A 23,425-nucleotide genomic window follows, 5' to 3' on the forward strand; every position below is an offset into this window, starting at 1 on the left:
ACCACGAACTGTCCCTTCACCCCACTGTCTCTGCATTTCCTTCAATCCTGCCACCTCCATGTGTCCCTCTATCCCATCACTGCATCATATCTCTCTATCCCACACTATCCCCTATCATTTAACCCACTGCCTCTTCATACTCCTCAATTCTGTCACCTCCACGTGTGCTTCTATTCCACCGTTGCCTCATTTCCCTCAGTCAGGCCACCTTCACATATCCCTCTGGCCTGCTACCTCCTTATAATCTTTAATGATCGGTGTACGCAGTCATCCCTTAATGCCCATTTGTACTATACCTCCTTTGATTATAATCGACATGCTGGTTTTTCTTGGTTGGGTTGTGGTCGGGGGGGATGGTAAATTCCAAATGAGCTTCCTTTACAAAATGCTTTGTGTTCTAATTTTTGCCCTGAAACTGGCACACTGTTGATGCAATACATAGCGCCCAGAAGCTGTTAACCAGTTGAGTGAGGTTTTCTGTTTGTGTCACAGGATTGGATATTCTGCGGGTAATAAATGAGCCAACTGCAGCAGCCATGGCCTATGGGCTCCATAAGGTGGACGTTTTCAACGTACTGGTGGTGGACCTGGGGGGTGGCACCTTGGACGTATCTCTGCTAAACAAACAGGGCGGGATGTTCCTGACCAGAGCAATGGCAGGTAAAGGAACCACACCATGTGGGCGTAGTCACATTTTTATTTCAGGAAGGATGTGCTGGTCTTGGTAGGGATATGGCTTCGATTTGAACTAGAACCTGACCGAGGTCCCAGGGGTAAGATTCTGCAGAGAAATGAAATGAATGGGATTTGTATTTTCTTGAACATGGAAGATTAAGGGGTGATTCAATTTGAATTGATTGAGGAAATAGGGACATTGTTGAGGAAATTGTGCTTATTGAGAAAGTCAGTGCGATCAATAAGAATTGGAAAAAGGCCAGTCAGCCCTTTGATCCTGTTTTGACTGAACCTTCCTGCACAATCTCCTCATTGTTTACTTCCCTTATTGACCAAAAGTCAATCATTTCTGTCTTAAGCATACTCAGTGATTGGGCATTGACAACGTGCAGGTGTTGGGAATTCTAGAGTAAGGGAACATAGCCTTCAAACAGGGAGAAGATAAAGGAAGATGGTAAAGGACAGTCTTCTCAGCCCCAGGACATCTCTGCAGAAATTCCCCAGTGTAATGCCTCAGTGTCTGTTCAGCTGCTTCATCAATAACTCCCTTCCTTCATAGGGATGGAAGTGGGGATGTTCGCCAGTGTTCAGATATGCACCAAGAACTGGACAATATCTCGGTTTAGGTTGACAAATGGTAGTCAATGTTCATGTCATTGAAATGCCAGGCAATGGCCATCTCAAACAGGAGAGAATCCAACCTTCCTCTGGTGTAGGGACTGTTGGAGACCAGCCATCTAAATACTTTGACTGCAAGGGATTTAAGCAGCCAGCTAACCACCACCCGCAGGACAGTGAGGGACAAGCAATAAAAGACCACCGTGACAGTGATGGTGGTATCTGATGATTAGCTGCTTTGCAGAAGAGTTGGGTATTAGTTCACGTTCAACTGATAGAGGTGTGAAACATTGTCCCACAAAGAGCAGCAGAACGTTTAGTTCATTGTGTGAAAGCTGGGATAATAACTGTTTTGTAGACAAATATGTTATAGGTAGGTGAGTTAGGATACAAATGAGCTCAAAGGACAGTGTTAAAATGGGCAAAGCACCAGTCCATGCATTTTGTTGTTTCTCAGGATGAAGGATGCTCATGTTGCAGAATAGACTCCTTCCATTTCGGATCCCAATATCAGCACCAACATCATCCGTACCTAGATCACATCAATGAATATGAAGATAGTGTTGTCAGTTCAGCTTCAGAGCAGACTGGGATACAGAACTGTGACATGACCCACAGCCTTGCTCTTTCCCCAAGAAGAAAAGCTAGGATGTGTACAGTATTGGGTTAGGGAGAGAATAAACACGCCTTTAAACTGAGAGTAAACTTAAAGCTCCCCCAACTGTTTTAAACTGAAAGCAAAGCAAGGTTTACACTGTTCTCATCAAACTCTCTGAGGACAGGGACAGCACCGAGTTAGATACAGAGTGAAGCTTCTTTTACTCTATTAAGCTGAAAGTAAAGCTTTGTCTATACTGTCTCCCTCAAATACTCTCAGGATAGGTTCAACATGGGGTTAGATACAGGATAAACTTTTTTAAATTTATAGGATTATGGAAAAAGAGCTGTGAGCAGAATATGTTACATTGACATTAGAACATCAGTCTAAAGATAGCGCAGGCACACTGGGCTGTCTGGCCTTATGTAGTGTTGTAAGATTCTCATCTGTCCAATGTTATGATTTCTTTCATGTATTCCTGCAGGTAATAACCAGTTGGGTGGCCAGGATTTCAATCAGAGGTTGCTGCAGTTCCTGTTTAACCGGATCCACCAGCAATACGGTGCTGTGCCCACCGACAAGCAGGATGTGCACCACCTGCGCCAGGCTGTCGAAGCAGCCAAACTAAACCTGACCCTTTACGACTCGGTGCTGATCCGGGTACCACTGTCCCTGCCAGGCTCCAGTGAAGGAGGAGAGGAGCACGGCGGCACCAGCAGTAAAGTTTTGTTTGAAGAAACGGTGACCAGGGATCTGTTTGAGGCACTGAACCAGGACCTGTTCGAGAAGATCCTGGCCCCGGTGGAGGAAGTGCTGTCTCGTGGTCACTTGGGCCGACACGAGGTGGACGAGATCGTCCTCGTTGGGGGCTCCACCCGTATCCCGCGGATACGCCAGGTCATCCAGGAGTTCTTCGGCAAGGAGCCAAACACTTCGGTGGACCCCGACCTGGCGGTGGTGATAGGTGTTGCCTTACAGGCAGGGATCATGGGTGGCTCTTGGCCATTGCAGGTCAGCGCCCTGGAGATACCCAACAGGCATTTACAGAAAGTGAACTTCAACTAAACGGATTCCTTTTTTTTCCCACTTCCCCCGTCAACGTTAGTCATTATGGATTGGAAGGCAACCTTTTCTTTTTCTGTGTGTGTCTCTCTCTCTCTGGATTGGATGGGGATGAGTGAACAGTTAGTCTTAACACAATTACCCCTCTCTGCAGAAAACAAACCTTCCCAAGCTTCTGTGAAATCATTCCGCAAAGGCGATTGCTGTAAATTTTGAGAGTTTTGCTTTTTCAGCATTTTGGAGTTCCACATTCCTTTTCTTAAAAAAAAAAGCACTTCATGAATGAAGTGGATCTTATTAATACTAGGACAGCATTGCACCCAATATTAAGCTGGTTACCAGATGTTGCTGCCTGTTGAAGTCCTTGCAGTCTTCAGTGATTTGCACTTTTTTTTTGTTCCCTTTCACGCCTCACTGATGACTTCCTGTATCAAACTGACTTGTTCTATTCCGTGGGAATTCACCCGATCCAGGGAGGCTCCTGGGTTTCTGCCATGACCCACACTGTTCCTGCTCTGAACCAGTCTGGGCTTCCGTGTGGAATTAGGTTTGATCATCACAGGGGGCTGGAGAAGGTTGGCTGTGTTCCTGCTCTGTATGTCCCCCTGCACCTGACACTGGACACAAGGTGGGGGACAGCACTGACCTTGACCTGCCAACAGGTGTCTTAAACTGGCTCTGAAAGAGCAAGCTACCTTCAGAGGGGTACGGAAGCAGGAAGGTGCTTCAGAATTGGATATGCATTCAGGAGAGGGCAATGTTTGTAATAAAAGATGGCGGATATTAAAAAGAATGTTCTGTAAGTAGGTTGACGGTAAGTCAAATAATGAAGGAACTGAAGGGAAGTTTTGAGAGGGTCAAAAAGATCATCTTCCAAGGATTCACCCAATAGGCAGGCAAACGATCAGTGATTCTGCCTGAGGGAAGGTTTGTTTATTTAAAAATAATTTTTATACCTCTGTTGTTCTACTTATTTAAACAGTGCCATAATCAAAAAATGTGAAGGTAGATTGATTTTATTAAATATATATTTATACATATATATTTTTTAAAAATTTGTACATAAAGCAAATTGTCTTTATGAACCAAACCTGAAATGAAGACCACTTTTGTCTTTGGTGCAGATCTGCATGAGAAAGATCATTGCATTGGGTATGCATTTAACAAAGTATCCCCTGTGTTCTGCTCTGGGATGGTCAATCTAGGGCAGCCATGCTCAGATATTTTGTTTTAATTTATTCTTGGAATGTGGCTGTTACTGGGAGCATCAGTATTTATTGTCCGTCCCTAATTGCCCTTGGGATGGTGAGCTGACTGTATGAGCTGTTGCAGTCCTTGTGAATAGGTATATACACAGTGCTCTTTGGGTAGGAATTCTAAATAATTTTGACCTGGTGACAGTGATGAAATAATGATATGTTTCCAACTTTTGATGATGTGTCTGTTGAGGAAGATAACTTGCATGTGGTGTTGTTCCAGTGTGCCTCAGCAAGTTGGTAAAGTGCACTTTGTAGATGATGGTGGAGAGAGTAGTTATCTTGAGTGGTATATAGGCTGCTAATCAATGGAACTCTTGAGTGGTAACAAATTCCACGTTCTTGTCATTATTCTGTAGGAAGTTTCCTCCCAAATCCCCTCATTGTGTGTTACTGTTGAAGGGGATCTTGCACTGTCACAGTGTTAGCCACCTCCATAAAGGCCACCTTGTGGAGTCATATTGGTTTTCATAGAATTGTGCAGCAGAGAATGAGGCCATTCAGCCCTTCAAGCCTGTGTTAGCTCTGCGAAAGAACGATTTAATTGGTTACCTGGATGGTATCTAGCTACTTGAATACACTTTCGACAAGTGGAGATTATCACATTCCCTGATCTGCTTTGTTGACATCACCTAGCCAATAGGAGCACAGCTTTCATTGATCCAGGATGTCGGTGGGGTTACTGTGTCACAGCCAGACTTCGCCATTCAGAAGCATCCTCTGCAGGTAGGGGCCAAACAGGAGAGAAAAGGCTTGAATCAGAAGTTACACTGATTAGCAGCCGATATACCATGCAGGATAACTGCTCCCTCCTCCACCATCTACAAAGTGCACTTTACCAAAGGGTTATACTTTGTAAAATTATTTTACAAAATGAAGAAAATATTCCTTGTTTGTTAAATAATTGCAAATAACGTGATGAAAAATCACTGTTTAAAAAGGTCATTCGCGCAATGTGGGCATCACTGGCTGGGCCCAGTATTTATAACCCGTCCCTAGTTGCCCCCTTGAGAAGATGGGGGTGAGCTGCCTTCTTGAACTGCTGCAGTCCATGTTTGTAAGTGCTGTTAGGAAGGGAGTTGCAGAATTTTGAAGCAATACAGTGAAGTAATGGCGATTATAGTTTCAAATTGGAATGGTGTGGGTGTTCCCATTGCATCTTCTGCCCTCTCTCTAGATGAGAGAGGTGCGAGGATTTAAAGCACCTGCCTGTGTGTATACAGCCCACAATATTGCAGTCCACTTCTGAGGCAAACAGTACAAGACCAACTCGAAATGCAGTTACTGATCACCACACAGCATTTGTTGGGGACACTACTTGCGCACTGGTCTCTGGGTAATAATCTTTCGCAGCCCCAGTGTGATCCCTGCCTGTCCTCACTGCCACTTGTCCATGGCTGTCAGCGCTTGGAGAATTACGGAACAGCAGGCATCAGGAGGGGACATACACAGAAATGAAGGAAGGGGAGAAACTCCCACAGCCCCATTGAAAGGGTTGTGCACCATTGCTGCAACTGGTCTTTGTGATCGCTGAATCCCAGGCTACACCCGGGCCATGACATCTTGATATATGACATGACACATGACACTCATTGTCCAACTTGATGCCACACAACACAACATGGTTATAGCAATAACAGGAGGTCAGAGCTGTATCTTTTTGTAATTGATAAATGATTCTTCAAAAATTTGAACAATGCTATGGGTGACAGATGTTTTGGGGCTTTTATTGTTCAGGGTTTATTTGGTTGCTTCACTTTAAGCAATTTAATGTAATCATTTTAAAATGTTCCACAGCTGCAAATGGATGAGGATAAATTTCAGTCTCGTTTCAGTGCCAGTCTCCACAGGGAACCGCATTCCCTCCCTTGACCTCCAAGAGTCGGCCCTGTATCCATCGCATTTTCACTGTAACTGAGCCCAGGAAGTGGCCACATGACCAATCAGTCTGTGCCAGTGTCTACCTTTCAGTCAAGCTTCTCCTTCCATGCCAGTTACTTCGGGGGTGGCGGGGGGGGAAGGGGCTATCAATATTGCCTTATTCGCCTCGAGTGGTAATGAATTCCACATTCTTGCTATTCTGCTGTAGGAAGTTTTCTTCCGAACCCCCTCATTTGTGTGTGGTATTGTTGAAGGGGATCTAGCACTATCACAGTGTTAGCCACCCCCATAAAAGCCCCCTTATGGAGTCGTATTGTTTTTCATAGAATTGCGCAGCAGCGAATGAGGCCATTCAGCCCTTCAAGCCCATGTCAGCTCTGTGAAAGAGCTATTCTGTTAGTTGCACATCTCTCCTCCTAGCCCTCCTTGCCTTCTAGTGTTTATCCAATTTCCTCTTTTGAAAGTTTCTCTTGAATCCACTTCCACCGTTCTTTCCAGACGGCTGACTTCAATTCCTCACTGGTTCAAAACCCTCCTTCATGCTGCAGAATTCTAGTTCACAATTCAGGTTATGAAAAATTTTAACTTGTCATTCACTGTCATTGATTTTATCTTTCTCCCACTCCCTGCCTTGCCTTTCCTCATTCTCCTCACTAGCTGTTGTGTCAATGACATCAACGTGGTCCTAGGTCTAGGGAAGCAGTGTTTTTTTTTAATTTAAAAAAAAATTCCTTAATCTCCCTTTCATAAATACAGTCCATCGAGTGGTCTCACCCCGTGGGAAGGATTGAGACTCCCTGTCAACATTGCCCCCTCCCCCAGCTGATTGTAAATCGAGTGTCCTGAGTCCTACTGGTGGCTCAGCTGGTGTGTCTCCATCCTGTGGATGTGTTGCTGTTTGGCTGCACAGTTTGGGAATTCGCGTTAACCTGGTATGTTCAAGCACCATTCCCCCTGCCACCCAATTCTCCGCAGATAGAATTTCTGCTGATCTTCTGCCAAAGTACGGCAGCTGTCCCACCATCTCCACCACCACCACTTCAAGGCATCTGTGACATTGAAGTTAGTTACAAGGAACCAAGCACCTGGAAACTGATTTGATCACGAACTGAGGTTCCTCCAATTGTCTGGAACATGTTATACAGTATCTGTATGAGAAAGTACTGTAAGGTTTAATTTATTGTACTTTATATGACTACTAGTATTGCCTTTGTACATTACTACAGCCATGACTGGAGAATAAATTAAAATGTGCCTCTGTCAGAACTGACTCCTGATGTGTGTCTCAATTTATGGCGACTTTGTCATCCTCTTGTGGTAATTGTCTCTGAAGAGTGATCTCTCATTCTGAAACACTCCCAGCAAGACAAACAACATGTGTTAGAGTTCACCAGACATTAAAGGCCAAAGTAATTAAACTTCCTTATGTTACCTGATTAGCATGCAAAGGTGGTGCCACATGGATATCACCCTGCCCCTTCCCACCATGCAAATGTGGCTAACAATGTCCATGTGTCCACTCAATTGTATTCTTAGGTACTGTTTTATTTCCTGTCCCTTGTGAGCATGATCTGGTTCAGTGGGAGGTGACGTTTCAGGGATTAGATTAACTGAATCTCCATTCACTATAAAGGCAGTCCAACTCTGCCATCAGTTTCCAGAGATTAAAGTCCCCATTGACATACTACCAAAAACGTCAAATATGGCATGGGATAAGGGGAAAGTATGGGGTTGGAAGTGTGTGGAAACAGGTGACATTGGGCCTATGTTTCCTCTCTTCATGCCTGAGCCTGTTGTAGATGAATTGGAAATGTGTGTTTTTATGGTTAGTCAACAAATCCTTTATTATTGTAGGGGTTTGGTTAGCTTGGATAGCTGCTTTGTAATACAGAGTGATGCCAACAGTGTGAGTTTGATTCCTGCACTGACTGAGGTTACTATTAAGGACCCTGCTCAACCTCTCCCTTTGCTTGAGACATGGTGACCCTCAGGTTAAACTACCACCTGGCTCTCGCTCATCTCTCTCTCTCTCTCTCTTTCTTCCACCCCCCCACTTCTCCCTCTAATAAGAGAGTAGCCCTAATATCCCTCCAGCACTATGGCAAATTGTTCCTTTTACTGTTGTCTCCCAGAGCTTCCAGTTATGAGGTTAATGGAGAACGAAGCCTCGATGTCTGGGTGAGAATGGGAGTTCGTCAAGGTCACTAGCGGAGTACTAACTAACTGAGATCTGAAGAGCCATGTGTTTTTTTCTTTGTGTGTGTGTGCAGGTGTGAGACACAGTGAAAGACACAAGGTGCATGAATCTTTATTCAGTTTCACCACCAGGAAGAAAGGAAACACCTGAGTGGCCAGTGACAAGCAGTGCCCTTCACATCAAAGGGAATGCTGTGTGATCAAACAGTGAAGGGGAGGGCAGGGATTACATCAAGATAGAGTTGGAGGGGGAAAATAATGCACTCCACTTCCTGTGGCTAGCCTACTGCACCTGGTATTCCCAGGCAGTCTCCCATCCAAGTACTAACCAGGCCTGAGTCTGCTTAGCTTCCGAGATCAGACATTTTCAGACTAGTACATCTTTGGACTGTGGGAGGAAACCCACGCAGACACGGGGAGAATGTGCACACTCCATACAGACAGTTGCCCAAGGTGGGAATTGAACCCAGATCCCTAGCGCTGTGAGGCAGCAGTGCAAACCACTGAGTCACCGTACCACCATCATGAAGAGCCATGATAGGTGTATATGCCCTATTGAAGAAATCGGACTACTAACAGCCTATGAAAGGGATGCAAATAGGTTTTAATTGCATATCCAATGAAGTAGGAGAAAGTGAGGACTGCAGATGCTGGAGCTCAGAGTCGAGAGTGTGGTGCTGGAAAAGCACAACAGGTCAGGCAGCATCCGAGGAGTAGGAGAATCGACGTTTTGGGCATAAGCCCTTCATCAGGAATGAGGCTTGTGGGTTGGGACTAAGAGATAAGGGGGGGGTGGGCTATTACCTTCTCCCTCACCTTCATCCACCTATCACTTTCTGAGCTCCCCCCGCCCATTTATCTTCAGCCCTGACCTACAAGCCTCATTCCTGCTGAAGGGCTTATGCCTGAAACATTGATTCTCCTGCTCCTCAGATGCTGCCTGACCTGCTGTGCTTTTCCAGTGCCACACTCTGATATCCAATGAAGTGTCATCTTGGAGAGGATCCACATGAGTAAAGGTTGACCCTCTTCCATTTCCCTGCTGCCACTGCACACCCTTTGGGGCCTCACAAAACTAAAATCTGTAACCTGAAGTGTGTGGTAAAGGGTTAACTGAATTCAAAACATTAAATAGTTTTGCTCCCTTCCTCGATGTATTGTCTGTGTAGATTAGACAAACGGTATTATATAAGGGACAGTATTTGTTGCCATTCTGAATTGGGCTTGAACTGGGTGGCTCACTTGGCCATTTCAGACTTGATCGTACTGATGAGGCTATGGATTCGCATAGGCCAGGTCAGGTGAGGATGATAAATTTACTCTGAAGGTCATTAATGAGCCAGATAGATTTTCACAAAAGATGTTGCTTCACAGTCACTATGACTGAGCCTAATACCATTTGCCTACTCTAACATCTTTCCTTAAACCTGCATCATTTCACATCATCAGATCCAAAATAGACCCAGCCCTTGTTGGATCAACAACATATTGTTGTAGGAAACTGGGGCGTAAGAGGTGTGGTCAGAAATAATATAAAGATACAAAGTTGGGGAGGGGGGCGTGATTTAATTTTAAGCAAAGTGAGAAAGGATAAAACTCCTGGCTGGATTGCATCTAGGCATATTGAAAGACTTTATAGCAGAGGTGCCAGAGGCATCATTACATATAGATTTTAATAAAATTAGAAAAGGGAAAGAAGCCATAAGAGAGGAAGATAGTCCCTATCTCCCTGTTTAAACATAGGAATCAATCCCAGAGAATGAGACCTTTAGGTTAACATTGATCATTGGAAAGATAATTAATCAAAAATAAAATAGATACCCTCAGTTGACACTTTGACAAATGGGAAGGCATTGCTTTACCAATCTCATTGAATTCTTTCACCCGTTATCAGAACGGGTCAGATAAGGGTAATTTTGTAGAAGTAATACGTCAAAAATGTTTGTATTGCTGAAAAAAAAACACTTTGTGTAAGAGTTTCACTTTAAACTCAAATATTTGTGAGAAAGACCAAATCAAGAGGCAAACTAACATTTATACTTCATAAAAGTAGAGCACTAATGGTTGGCAAGTGTTCTCTGGTCAAGGTATTGCCTTGGAGAGTGCGTCACTTAATGATGATTGACAGTTACCTGACAGGCTTTGTTTACATTTCACCAGGTGAGTTGAATTTAAATGCTCCCAAAAGGCTATGTTCAGTTCAGCTAGGTTCAACAGTTAATTTTTATTTAGCCTCCATCCCCATTTCTCTTTCTCCTTTGATGGTCTGTGTTGCCTTTAATGGACTTTGCATGTCAATTAGGTGAAAGTGTGGACTGCAGATGCTGGGGATCAGAGTTAAGAGTGTGGTGCTGGAAAAGCACAGCAGGTCAGGCAGCAGCCGAGGTGCAGGAGAATTGATGTTTTGGCCCAAAGCCCTTCATCAGCTCCATTTCTGATGAAGGGCTTTTATCCGAAACATCAATTCTCCTGCTCCTCGGATGCTGTCTGACCTGCTGTTCTTTTCCAGCGCCACCCTCCCCACTTTGCATGTCAATTAATCAGTTGGAGAACATGGGCGATTTACTGGTGATGGTTAAAAGGCAGAAAAACAACACCATGGGAAATTTGGTGATGAGAAAAAAGATGAAGTTGTGTGTAAGAGCACTTTCTGAAAACACAAAAAAAGGCTGTGCATAATATTAGAATATGAGGAAGAACAGATTTAATGGGAATTGCTTACAAAACAATAAATCATTTTGCTTTACAATCTTCCCTAAACGTTTCCCATTCCCTTTTGTCATCCTCTCCTTCACTGACCACATTCTTAATGTACGGCTTTATCCTTTAGTTTCAATCTTTCTCCGCACGTTTCCTGAATTTTATCTTGATTGCTCAACTGTATTGAAACACTTGAGAGTTGATGTTTATCTGTGTTTATTTCTAATGAGTTATGACAGAGAACTGGATCTTATTCCTTCGATCTCAGTTATGTACAATTAGCGGCTGAGAGTGTTCCATGCTGTGTTGTATCAGGAGCGACTGGTTTTAATTGGCTGGATTTCTTTCTCCTTTACCAGAAGCAAAAATATGTATAATAATTGATCCATTTCCCCTTGCAGTTCTCAGTCCACCCTTTCCTGCAAAAGCAGAACATCAGAAATGACAGGTTAGTCAGAGAGAATTGCAAGAGCTCCAGGTGTATATTTGTTGACGTGTACATGAGTCACCTCCTTCTCTCACAGCATTCTCATCTCCTCTCATGAAATGATGATTGTTTCTAGTGTCCAGAAACATTAAGATTTAATGCACAGAGGCACCACTCCTATGTGTGCCCATTACAAGTTTTCTTGTGTTTCACAAAATTCTGTCATTAAAAAACGAGTGGGCCAGCGTAGTTGTGAAATAATGTTGGACACAAGAGGACAGAAGGAACTCTCGAATATTATTGGATGGAGCCAATTTACAGCGTCTTTGCTTGTGTAATCTTCACTAAATAGATTTGGAGGTGTGGGTGTTGGACTGGGGTGTACAAAGTTAAAAATCACACAACACCAGGTTATGGTCCAACAGGTTTATTTGGAAGCACTAGCTTTCAGAGCATTGCCCCTTCATCAGGAGCAGCAGTCCAAAAGCTAGTGCTTCCAAATAAACCTGTTGGACTACAACCTGATGTTGTGTGATTTTTAACTCACTAATTAGACTAATAGATTCATAGAGGTCGACACCACAGAAAAATGCCCTTTTATCCATCTCAATCATGACACCTCTTCTCTGCTCCAAGGAAAACAATCCCAGTCTGTCTGCACTCCCTTCATCACTGAAACTCTCCCAACATCTTGGTAAATCTCCTCTGCACCTTTTCCTATCACACTGTTCCCATTATTTGGATTCCAGAATTGCATACAACTAAAGTTAATTTCAATTGCTGTAAGAATTTGATAACACACCCTCACTGTAATGCTATCTCTAATAGACCCATACTAAAACACACCCCCTTGCTGTAAAACTCTGTAACACACCCTTGCGATGTGACTAAGTATAATACATACCTCAGTCTAACAGTTTCTATAATACACAGATCACTGTCACACTCTCTATGACATGCCTTACTATACCTCTCTTCATAAACGTGACGGTGAGGTGGAGGTAATGCTATTATAGAATAGCAATCAGAAACCAATATTCTGGGGATTCGGGTTTGAATCATACCGTGGTAAATGATGGAATTTGAATTTAGTTTAATAAAAATCTGGAATTAAAAAGTTAATCTAATGATATCTATTAATCATTGTTCCTTGTCATAAAACTCCATTAGATTCCCAAATATCCTTCAGGGAATGAAACTTGCCATCATTACCAGCCTACCTGTGATCCCCAGAAATGTGGTTGACTCTTAACTGCCCTAGACATAGCTGTGGCACTCAGCAGGGCTTGAGACACTCTAACTGATCTCTGTTTATTGTTGAGGAGTCTGAGTACTCATCATTATTACAATATTGAGGCTGAGACAAAGAAAATGCTGGAATCCAAAGTGGGTGTGCAGGAGGCTGGAACAACACAGCAAGCCAGGCAACATCAGGGGATGGAGAAGTCAACATTTTAGGTATTGGCCCTTCTTCCTGAAGAAGGGTTCCATCGGAAATATTGACTTCACCTCCTGATGTTGCTGTGTTCTTCCAGCCTCCTGATTGCAATATTGAGTACCTGATTATAGCAACCAGTGGCATTCCATCGCTCAATTATAACCTCAATGTCTAAACACTGAAAAAGAGAGAAAAAAGATTAAGATTTTAACTTACCAGGCCTCCATTCCTTGTTGATTCACTATTATTGCTGCACAACTGATGTCAGCTTCTATGTTTGCACTATCTTGCAGAAAAACTACAATAATAAGAAAAAAAGTTAGAAACTATATATTTATGAGCTGTTGCAGGGGGCAGGGTTGGAAATCCTGAGAATGAACGGTGTTTGCTGTTCTTGATGCTGTGCTGTGGTGTAATGAGGGTCCACATTCAAGCTCAGCAGCAAGTGGGGACAACATGAATATCTGTAGAAAATGTCACGCCTTTTATACTCAACAGGGTTCCACATTTGTGGGCGGCACGGTGGCACAGTGGTTAGCACTGCTGCTTCACAGCGCCAGAGACCCGGGTTCAATTCCCGCCTCAGGCGACTGACTGTGTGGAGTTTGCACGTTCTCCCCGTGTCTGCGTGGGTTTCCTCCGGGTGCTCCGGTTTCCTCCCACGTGGGTTGCGCTTCGGCGGGGCGGTGTGGACTTGTTGGGCCGAAGGGCCTGTTTCCACATTGTAAGTAATCTAATCTAATCTAATTCACCAATGAGATGGATGGTCAGTGACCCTGACTATTCCCATTGAGGAGTGGGGGGAATTGGGGGTAAAAATTGCTGACCAGGACATCAAGACAGGCTCATTCTGATTTTTATTAAACAGAAAAATCCAGGTGATTCTGAATCTGCAGTTCATCTTACACCGTGTGGGATTCCTTTATCTGTTCAAATCAGTGGTTAACAATCAAATAATCCTCCCTCTTGACCATCACCCACCCTTTTCCTATCGACTGAAGTGAAAATCGCACTCTGGACCAAATGGTAACATGGAAACTGTAACAACCTCCTGAAAAGGCTCATTCTAAGCTCAGTTTCTCAGACAGTGCAGCACTCCCTCAAGTCCTGGAATGGGGCTTTTATCTTCCAATCTGGAGAAAAGCTTCCATTGGTCACAGTCACAAGGTGAGGGAGAGTGCCATGTCCTTCCAGAATGGGGCCACCATTGGACATGGAATAGTCTAAGGAATTACACAGAAATTACGCACAGAGACAGGCCATTCATCCCAACACATTTAATCTGAGATTTATGCTCCACTTCTCTGAGCCACCTTCACCTAACTCTCCCAATGTCACCTTGATTGTCTCCCCCCCCCCCCCTTACTGATCTGCTAACCCTTACATGCATCTATTTAAACAATCAAACATCAGTATTTATGATGAGAGTGTTGAGTATTCTCACCATTCTCCAGGTGAGCAGCTACCTATGGAATTCCTGAGTTTAGTGTCAAAATGTAAAGTGATTGTGCAATCAAGCTAGTCATCCAGAAACTGGGACTAATAATCAAGGGACTTGAATTCAAAATGCGCCATGACTACTGAGCCATTTAAAATCAATTAATTCCATGAAGTCTGAACAAAAAAAATTGGTGTCAGTAATGGTGTATTTGGATTTTCATAAAACCCATCCGATTCAATGATGTCCTTTGGGGAAGGAAATCTGTTGTTGTTGCCTGGTTTGGCCTACATGTGACTCCAGACCTAGAACAAAATGGTCTACTCCGAATAAAAAGTGACAGTTTCACAACCGTCTTCTCTTTAGCAGTAACCCTGGCCTTATTAGTGATGCCGATTCCCATGAATTAACACAAAGGAAATTAGATTTCTTGGTGAGCACCTTGTGTTTTACATTTACATTTCATCACAAGTGGAAGTACCAACACAGGAGCCTCAGTTAATGTATCTATAGTCCACCACTCAGCCATTTTCAAGAGAAAATAGAGACCCAGTCTATTTATCCTTTCATGATGGTTATAGTTTTTTTCAGTTTGTGTGACACCTTTAAATTTTTTTCCACCTTCTCCATTGCCTCAAAGTCAGTTTTGAAGGAAAGCAACTAGAACTACATAGAGCTTTCTTTAAATGGGATGGAATAAGAAATTAAACTTGAGGTTGACAGGATATTGGTTCACTTACGGTTACAGTTCATGTTACAACCGTTGGGACCTTCTGGAAACATTGTATCTGAGCACCACCATTTACTGCTGATCTGAAAGATCCCATAGTCTCCTGACTGGATTTCTCCATTATTGCCTCTCTCGTAGTATTTTGCCAGTGTGTTGTATCGACTCTCATAGTGGGCCATGCACACCCCTAGAATCAAAATAAATGAAAGAAGAAACTCTGGGTGCAAATCTCACATAGAAAGATAGGAAATAGCAGCAGGAATGGGCCTTCGAGTTGGCTCCACCATTCAATATAATCAGGGCTCATCATCCAAATCAGTCACCGACTCCCACTTACACCCCATACCATTTGATTTCACCATGACAGATGGTGAGATTTGAATGAACTTATAACTCTAGAGTTAAAAACTAGTCTAAGGACAACCATGAAACCACTGTGCATTGGCGTAAAAACCCATCTGGTTCATTGATGTCCCTTTAGGGAAGGAAATCTGCCACCCTTACCTGCTCTGGCCAACATGTGACTCCAAGGCAAAAGTGGGTGCTGCAGATGCTGGAGATCAGAGTCAAGATTAGAGTGGTGCTGGAAAAGCACAGCAGGTCAGGCAGCATCCGAGGAGCAGGAAAATCGATGTTTTGGGCAAAAGCCCTTCCAGCCTCACAGCAATGCGATTTATTCTTAAATGGCAACAAGAAGTTCAGTTGTATCAAACCATACGAAGTTGGAATGGAAAAGGGTGGCGCTGGAAAAGCACAGCAGGTCAGGCAGCATCTGAGGAGCAGGCATGTGGAGGCGGAAGGGAGGCTGAGAGATAAATACTGAGCTTGGGGGTTGGGGCTGGAGAGTAGGTAGGTGGAAGGTGATAGGTGGATGCAAATGGGGGATAACTGTGATAGGTTGGTGGGGAAAGTGGAGCGGATAGGTGGGAAAGAAGTTGGACAGGTAGGTCAGGTCAAGAGCACAGTGCCAAGTTGGAGTTTTGGATCTGGGAGGAGGTGGTGGGAGGGTACATCTGGAAACTGGTGAAGTCGATGTTGATGTTGTGTAGTTGAAGGATCTCGAGACAGAAGATGAGGTGTTCTTCCGGTTGACAGGTAGCTTTAATTTGTTGGTGGAGGCCCAGGACTTGCATGTCCTTTGGGGAGTGGAAGGTGAGTTGTAGTGGTCAGCCACGGGTGACATCTCTGGGATATGAAAGCCTCATGTCAAGTTGAAAAAAGGAATGAACCTGGCATTGAAGTGTGCTCTGGTAAAGGCAATGGCAAACCCAGCCTTGTTGACCCTATAAAGTCCTGGATGCCAACTTGTGTTAAAATTGAGACAGGTGTCCCACAGATGAGTCACCAACAGTCTGAAACAGTCCGATTCACAGTATCACACATTACAGACAATGCCCAAGTCACAAGTACAAAAGAAGATGGTTGTGGTTGTTGGAGGTCACTCAGCTCCAGGACATCTCTGTAGGAGGTCCTGAGGGTAGTGCCCTAGACTCAAGAAGCGTCAGCTGCCTCTTGGATGATCTTCCCTCCATCATAGGTGAGGGTGTCCATGACTAAGTGCATCAAAACATGGGCAATATCCAGGTTTGGGCTGACAAGTGGTGAGTAATATGACTTTGCAAAAATGCCAAGCGATAACTATCTCCAACAAGGGAGAATCTAAGTACCACCGTTTGACATACAATGGTATTACCCTCACTGAATCCCCACTATAAATATCCTGGGGGTTATCATTGACCAGAAACTGAGCTGGATTCAGCATATAAATACAATGGCCACATGAGCAGGTCAGAGTTTAGGAATCCTGCAACTGTAAGTCACCTCTTGTCTCCCCATCATCTTCAAGGCACAATTCTGGAGTACGATGGAACACTGTCCACTTTCCTGGATGAGTGCAGGTGCAACAATACTCAAGAAGCTTGAAACCATCTGCAAAGCAATCCGCTCGGTTGGCACCACACCCACAAGCATTCACTGCCTCCACCACCAGCACTCAGGAGTAATAATAATTCCCCAACGCTCCTTCGGCAACACCTTCCAAAGCCATGCCCATTTCCATCTAGAAGGACAATAGTCAGCAGAGACATGGGAACACCATCTACAAATTCCCCTTGAAGCCACTCATTATCTGGAGTTGGAATGCAAACTTTGCTTTAACCGACATCTTAATGAATTGTCATTCTCAATAACATGACAATATATATATCTCAAAATATATCACTCTATTATCGTGATCTCTGTGATGTCAGAATAGTCGATTGAGGGTGTGAGTAAGAAGGTTGTCTGTTGATAAGGTTTATTTAAGGCAAAGTTGCATTCTATTTAAGTGATTAGCCTGAAAATAAAATATAAATGATGTGTGTACACGCTGTATTGCCTTTCTATTATTCAGTGTGCGTTTTTACATTATCTGGGCCACTTGATTATTCAGAATATTCGATCAGCCAGCACGCTCCTGCCCATAGGTGCTGGTTAGTAAAACGTTTGCTGTATATCACCGTTTCTCCAATGTCACTGGAATTAGCATTGTGAGGATAACTACATCTAATGGATTGTAACAGTTCAAAAAGACAGATCAGCAGTACCTGCTCAAAAGCAACTGGGAATGGGAAGTGAATACTGACCCAGCCAATGCTGCCCATGTCCCCCGCATGAATAAAAAAAAATTCCATCAATAATATGAAGACTTGTGCTCCAGAACCATCGCAAACATGTTCTTCCAGCACAGTTCAAAGCATCTGCCTGGAAATCAAGCAGCACTTGCTTTTCAATGGCCTGGTTATTGATGTTCAGTATGGGTTTTACCAGGACAGCTTATCATGGCTTTGATTCAAAAATGGACAAAGCCAGTTGAATTCCAGATGTAAAGTGAGGCTGCCCTTGCCAGCACAGCTGCATCTGAAGGTGTGTGGCACCAAGGAGCTCCAGGAAAGCTGGTATCAATGGTTATCAAGGGGAAAACTTTCCGGTGGTTGGAGTCATACCTGGTACATGGGAAGATGGTTGTGGTTGGAAGTCAGTCATCTCAGCTCCAGGACATCTCTGCAGGGGTTCGTCAGGGTAATATCCCAGGTTCAACCATCTTCAGCTAATTCATCAATGACTTTCCCTCCAGCATAATATTCAAGGCTATGAACTTAGTGTGGGAAAATCGGACCCATGTAGATAATACTGTATTTTTGACAGTATAGAACTATGGGCTGAAGGGCCTCTGTACTGTATGATTCCATAAAATCAGAAGTGGAGATGTTTCCACAATGTCCAGCACGATTTAGCATTCCTCAAATGCTGAAGCACTGCATTCCCAATGTTATGGACCAGGCCCAAACCCTCAAAATATGTTAAGAAAGTAGCCCAGTCCCTGACGATGTTTTTTTTTAAAGGCAGATGTGAAGTGGATATTCCAGGAGTGATGCAGCTGGTCAAACCACTCGGCTTTAAACAAACCAGAATTTAGTTAAACACTTCAATGGAAACACAAACAAAACAAAACTTAACTATTGGTGAAATTACCTGACCCGACACAGCAACTTAACTAAGGAACTGTTCCAATTCCCATGAACACACCTCTTGGCAAAAGGTAAATACAAATACAGGTTCTTAAAGACAGCAGAGATTTCACAGAGAAAGCCGGTTGGGAATCATCTGCTGAAGCTTGGAACCTTTCCCTGGACTGAAGCAGTTTCTCTGCTACAGCCAAAGCAGTAGTTTCTCACTGTTACAACTAAAAGAAACTAGAAAAAAAACCTGAACTGGGAGGACTGTCCATTCCCCAGTCATCGTTAATTTAGGCTCACCCCAGATATTTTGGCACCTCTACCTTTACAATGTCTCTTAAAAAGAACCAAGAAAAGAAACAACCTCTTTAAAGGGGCAACATTATCACACCAATTTCAAGAAGACCTGGGCAATATCCAACCTTGTGCTAGCAAGTAACATTCAAATCATGCAAGTGCCAGGCAATGACCATCTCCAACAAGACAGAACCAAAGACAGGGCAGCACGGTGGCTCAGTGGTTAGCACTGCTGCTTCACAGCGCTAGACACCAAGGTTCAATTCCTGCCTCGGGTAATTTTCAGTGTGGAGTTTGCACATTCTCTGCGTGAGTGTGCTCTGGTTTCCTCCAACAGTCCAAAGATGTGCAGGTTAGGTGAATGGGCCATGTTAAATTGCCTGTAGTGTTAGGTGGATTAGTCAGGGGCAAATATAGGTGGGTGGGTTTCTCTTTGGAGGGTCAGTGTGGACTTGTTGGGCCGAAGGGCCTGTTTCCACACTGTAGTTATGGGAGATTAGAAATGTAGTTTCTGCAGGTGGGGGAGGGAGTGTTGTGAAAGGAGGGAAAGGGGAACATTATACAAACGGTCGCGGAATTCTTGTAGCATGTAGCATACTTAAGGCTAAGACTTGAATGAATATATAGAGTATTTTAAAGAAAATAGTTTTAAGCTAGGAAACAACTATGAAGGGTTGTAGCTGACCAAAAAAAAAAGAAGCAGCAGGGGCATTTCACAATAAAGCTTATAGTATGATGAGAGAAACTGGATAAAAAAACAAGCTGTAACAAACAAGGAACAAAGAATGCAGACATACAAGGACAGCAGGATGGCCAGATAACTAGAGAAAAAAACCCAAGTGAGGGAATTGGCTTATGATAGGATGGGAAAGGGAGGCATGATTCCACAACTTGCAAACTGAATAAGAATGCTTGCATGTTTTGTTTTCGCGCGCATTTCTGCTTGATTGCAGAGGCGTCCAGTACTTGCAAGGCTGTAATAAATTGTTCTTGTTTCCAAGGCTTTGTCTCAGGCTGATTTGTGAGTGAGTTCTGTTTCTCACATAGTGAATCTAATCTAATCAAATCATTGCTCTTTAACTTCCAATGTAGCAGCCTCTGTGGAAAGTCAAAATCCATGAAATGCAGAGGCAAAATGAGGAGAACTGGGCAGCACGGTGGCACAGTGGTTAGCACTGCTGCCTCACAGTGCCAGAGGCCCAGGTTCAATTCACGTCACAGGCAACTGTCTGTGTGGAGCTTGCACATTCTCCCCATGTCTGCGTGGGTTTCCTCCGGGTGCTCCGGTTTCCTCCCACTGTCCAAAAATATGCAGGTCAGGTGAAGATTGGCCATGATAAATTGCCCATAGTGTCAGGTGAAGGGGTAAATGTAGGGGAATAGGTCTAGGTGGGTGGCTCTTCTGAGGGTTGGTGTGGACTTGTTGGGCTGAAGGGCCACTGTAAGTAATCTAATCTTAAAAATAATACTTGGAAAATGTCCTCCTGGATGTCCTTGGGTGATCAGCACCGATCGAGCAGATTACTGAGGCCACGTGTAACTTATAATGATAGTTACCTTCTCAGTGATGTGAATTGTGCCCCAGTTAGGAATCAAATCAGCTCTTCCTTAACGTCGGTGTCAGCTACTTGTGCACAAGCCAACTCCGAAAGCCTAGGCAGCAGCTTCTAAGACCCAGCCGACATGGATTATGGTTCTGATATTGCTACAGTTGTTGCAATGGTTTGCCATTGCCTTCTGCTGACTCTCTGTCTCTCACCATCAGTCAGCTTTTGTGCATACTGATTACAGGTTAACACTCAAACTCTTTTGCCACTTAATGGACAAACTCTCCATCATCAACAAGTCCTAGAGTTACTGCACATTACACTCCAAGACATTCTAATAGACGCTTACAGCCCTCTACAAAAAGAACTGCCCACCATCCAGTCTATTCCTACGCATTTTTGTTTAAAATAAATATATATTTATTCCCTCCAGATCAGGCTCAGACAGTCCACATCCCAACTTGACTCACTCACTCGCTGACTGACAGAACCACAAAGATAAAATACAATCCCTACCCTATAAATACAATCACCACGACTGAGATAGAATTGAGAGGATGTTACTCACAGTCAGCCACACTGTATTTGGGGAATTCAGACAGTATGGAATTCTTTACAACGCGAGCAAGTTCACATCGCGAAAGGACTTTGGCGCTGGAGAGAGTGAGCAGGACACTGAGAACAATCAGTATCTTCATCCTGTCGGTGGGAGATGTGTCTTTGTCTGCGTCTGGTAACGGCTGCTCCTTTATACAGAATCACGCCTCTGGTTATTTGTTCTGCAAAATTAAACAAACAAGTACCCGGGGAAATAAATATACTTATCAGATTAGCACCAAGCTCTTGAATGGCAGGCTGTGATTTAGCAAAAACTCCAATACCAGGAGAGGGAGCAGAAGCTCTTCACTTATTTACTCATGTTCAGTTCTCCTGTCGAAGGGAGTAAAAAGGAGCTGACATTTACAGTAATCTCAGTCATTTTGCAGGGAGGGTATTGTGTGAGATACAGATTGGCCAGGAAAGCCAAGCAGCAAGGAGACTCACACAGTCAGTGAGGAAGGGACTGATGCAGTCTGTGCCCTATATTACAGACAAGTGAGAAGCAGGAGGAGAACTCCCCTTGTCTTATCGCACCACAATTAGCCCTAACAGGCACTTTTAAAAGAATATGCTTTCTGACTCAATGGGTATTTCAGTGTTGTGACTGTAAAAGATGCACATTGACGTGTGCACACACACATACACACACACACACAGACGGGGACACACACTCAAATACACACACAACAGACACACACACACACTCAAATACACACACAATGGGGACACACACTCAAATACACACACAGATGGACAGACACACACGCACACACACATACACAGATGGACACACACACAGACATTCAAGTGCACACACATACACAGACACAATCAGACACATACAGACACTCAAATACACACACATACACACAAACACAATCAGACACACACGTGCGCACACACAGACACTCAGACACACACATACACGCATACACAGACACATGCACACACAGACACTCAGATACACAGAGACATATGCATGCACACATGTACATACAGACACACACATACATACTCAGACAAGCAGGTACACAGACATACAGAGACATATGTGCACACATACTCTCCCAGACACACACAGACACACTCAGACACAGATACATGTAGGTTTTCTTGAAGGTTCTGTTACAGAGAAACAGACAGTATTTATTGCTAAATAAAAAAAGGAACCTTAAGGGGGCACTGCTTGTCACTGGCCACCTGGGTGTTTTTTTCTTCCAGGTGTTTTCTGCACTCGATGTTTCTTCATGTAAGATGTAGCATCATTCAAGATCTATCTAGACAGATACATGGATGGTCAGGGAGCAGAGGGATACAGATCTTTAGAAAGTTCAGTAGAGGAGCTGGGTTGGCGCAGGCTTGGAGGGCTGAAGGGTCTCTTCCTGTGTCTGTAACTTACTTTGTTCTTTTCCTTTGTTCACTGTGTCCCACACCGAGACGCACACGACATGAGTGCTGGTGAAAAATAGGCACTCCTGCTGTTTGGCAGTAATGTGGGAGAGAATGAAAAAGAAATTATAAACAGGATTTAGAATCTCCTCAAAAAAAAGAACCTGTCCTGATTGTTATGTAGATTTCCTGGGGAGATGGTGGTGCCATGGTAATTTCATTAAACTAGTAATCTACGTCCCCAGACCAATCCACTGTGGAAAGGTTCAGATTCCACTGTGGCAAGACAGTGAAGTTCACATTCTAAAGCTATTTAGGGTCAGGGCCAGGGTTAGGATTAGGTTCAGGGTTAGGGTCAGAGTTAGGGTTAGAGTTAGGGTCAGGGTCAGGATCAGGGTCAGGGTAGGGGTCAGGGCCAGGGTTAGGGTTAGGGTCAGTGTCAGGGTTACGGTCAGGGTCAGTGTCAGGGTTAGGATCAGGGTCAGGGTTAGTGTCAGGGCCAGGGTTAGGTTCAGGGTTAGGGTCAGCGTTAGGGTTAGAGTTAGGGTCAGGGTCAGGATCAGGGTCAGGGTAGGGGTCAGGGCCAGGGTTAGGGTTAGGGTCAGTGTCAGGGTTACGGTCAGGGTCAGTGTCAGGGTTAGGATCAGGGTCAGGGTTAGTGTCAGGGCCAGGGTTAGGTTCAGGGTTAGGGTCAGCGTTAGGGTTAGAGTTAGGGTCAGGGTCAGGATCAGGGTCAGGGTAGGGGTCAGGGCCAGGGTTAGGGTTAGGGTCAGTGTCAGGGTTACGGTCAGGGTCAGTGTCAGGGTTAGGATCAGGGTCAGGGTTAGTGTCAGGGCCAGGGTTAGGTTCAGGGTTAGGGTCAGCGTTAGGGTTAGAGTTAGGGTCAGGGTCAGTGTCAGGTATAGGGTCAGGGTCAGTGTCAGGATCAGGGTCAGTGTCAGGGTTAGGATCAGGGTCAGGGTTGGGGTCAGGGTCAGGGTCAACGTCAGGGTTAGGGTCAGGTTCAGGGTTAGGGTCAGCGTCAAGTTCAGGGTCAGGGTCAGGGTTAGTGTTAGGGTCAGGGTTAGGGTTAGGTC

The 23,425-nt window shown here is 44.2% G+C and overlaps 2 protein-coding genes across 3 annotated transcripts; one reads left to right on the forward strand and one right to left on the reverse strand.

Annotated features, from left to right (window-relative positions):
* The first annotated feature begins 458 nt into the window (after positions 1-458).
* On the forward strand, positions 459-7,360 carry hspa13 (heat shock protein 70 family, member 13). Its single transcript, XM_043701422.1, has 2 exons — positions 459-660; positions 2,376-7,360. Exons 1-2 carry the CDS (start codon positions 537-539, stop codon positions 2,954-2,956), a joined length of 705 nt encoding a protein of 234 aa, XP_043557357.1. The 5' UTR covers positions 459-536; the 3' UTR covers positions 2,957-7,360.
* Positions 7,361-11,042: 3,682 nt separating this feature from the next.
* On the reverse strand, positions 11,043-22,424 carry LOC122555587 (lysozyme C, milk isozyme-like). Of its 2 annotated transcripts, none has more exons than XM_043701613.1 (5): positions 22,360-22,424; positions 20,929-21,139; positions 15,030-15,206; positions 13,068-13,149; positions 11,043-11,405 (listed from the first exon to the last, which is right to left on the reverse strand). In XM_043701613.1, exons 2-5 carry the CDS (start codon positions 21,056-21,058, stop codon positions 11,339-11,341), a joined length of 456 nt encoding a protein of 151 aa, XP_043557548.1. In that variant the 5' UTR covers positions 21,059-21,139; positions 22,360-22,424; the 3' UTR covers positions 11,043-11,338. The 2 variants fall into 2 exon arrangements, with proteins under 2 accessions (XP_043557548.1, XP_043557547.1); XM_043701612.1 differs by lacking the exon at positions 22,360-22,424 and adding an exon at positions 21,242-21,466.
* Between the last annotated feature and the right edge of the window lie 1,001 nt (positions 22,425-23,425).

The sequence above is a fragment of the Chiloscyllium plagiosum genome, chromosome 12 (assembly GCF_004010195.1).
Source record: "Chiloscyllium plagiosum isolate BGI_BamShark_2017 chromosome 12, ASM401019v2, whole genome shotgun sequence".
NCBI lineage: Eukaryota > Metazoa > Chordata > Chondrichthyes > Orectolobiformes > Hemiscylliidae > Chiloscyllium > Chiloscyllium plagiosum.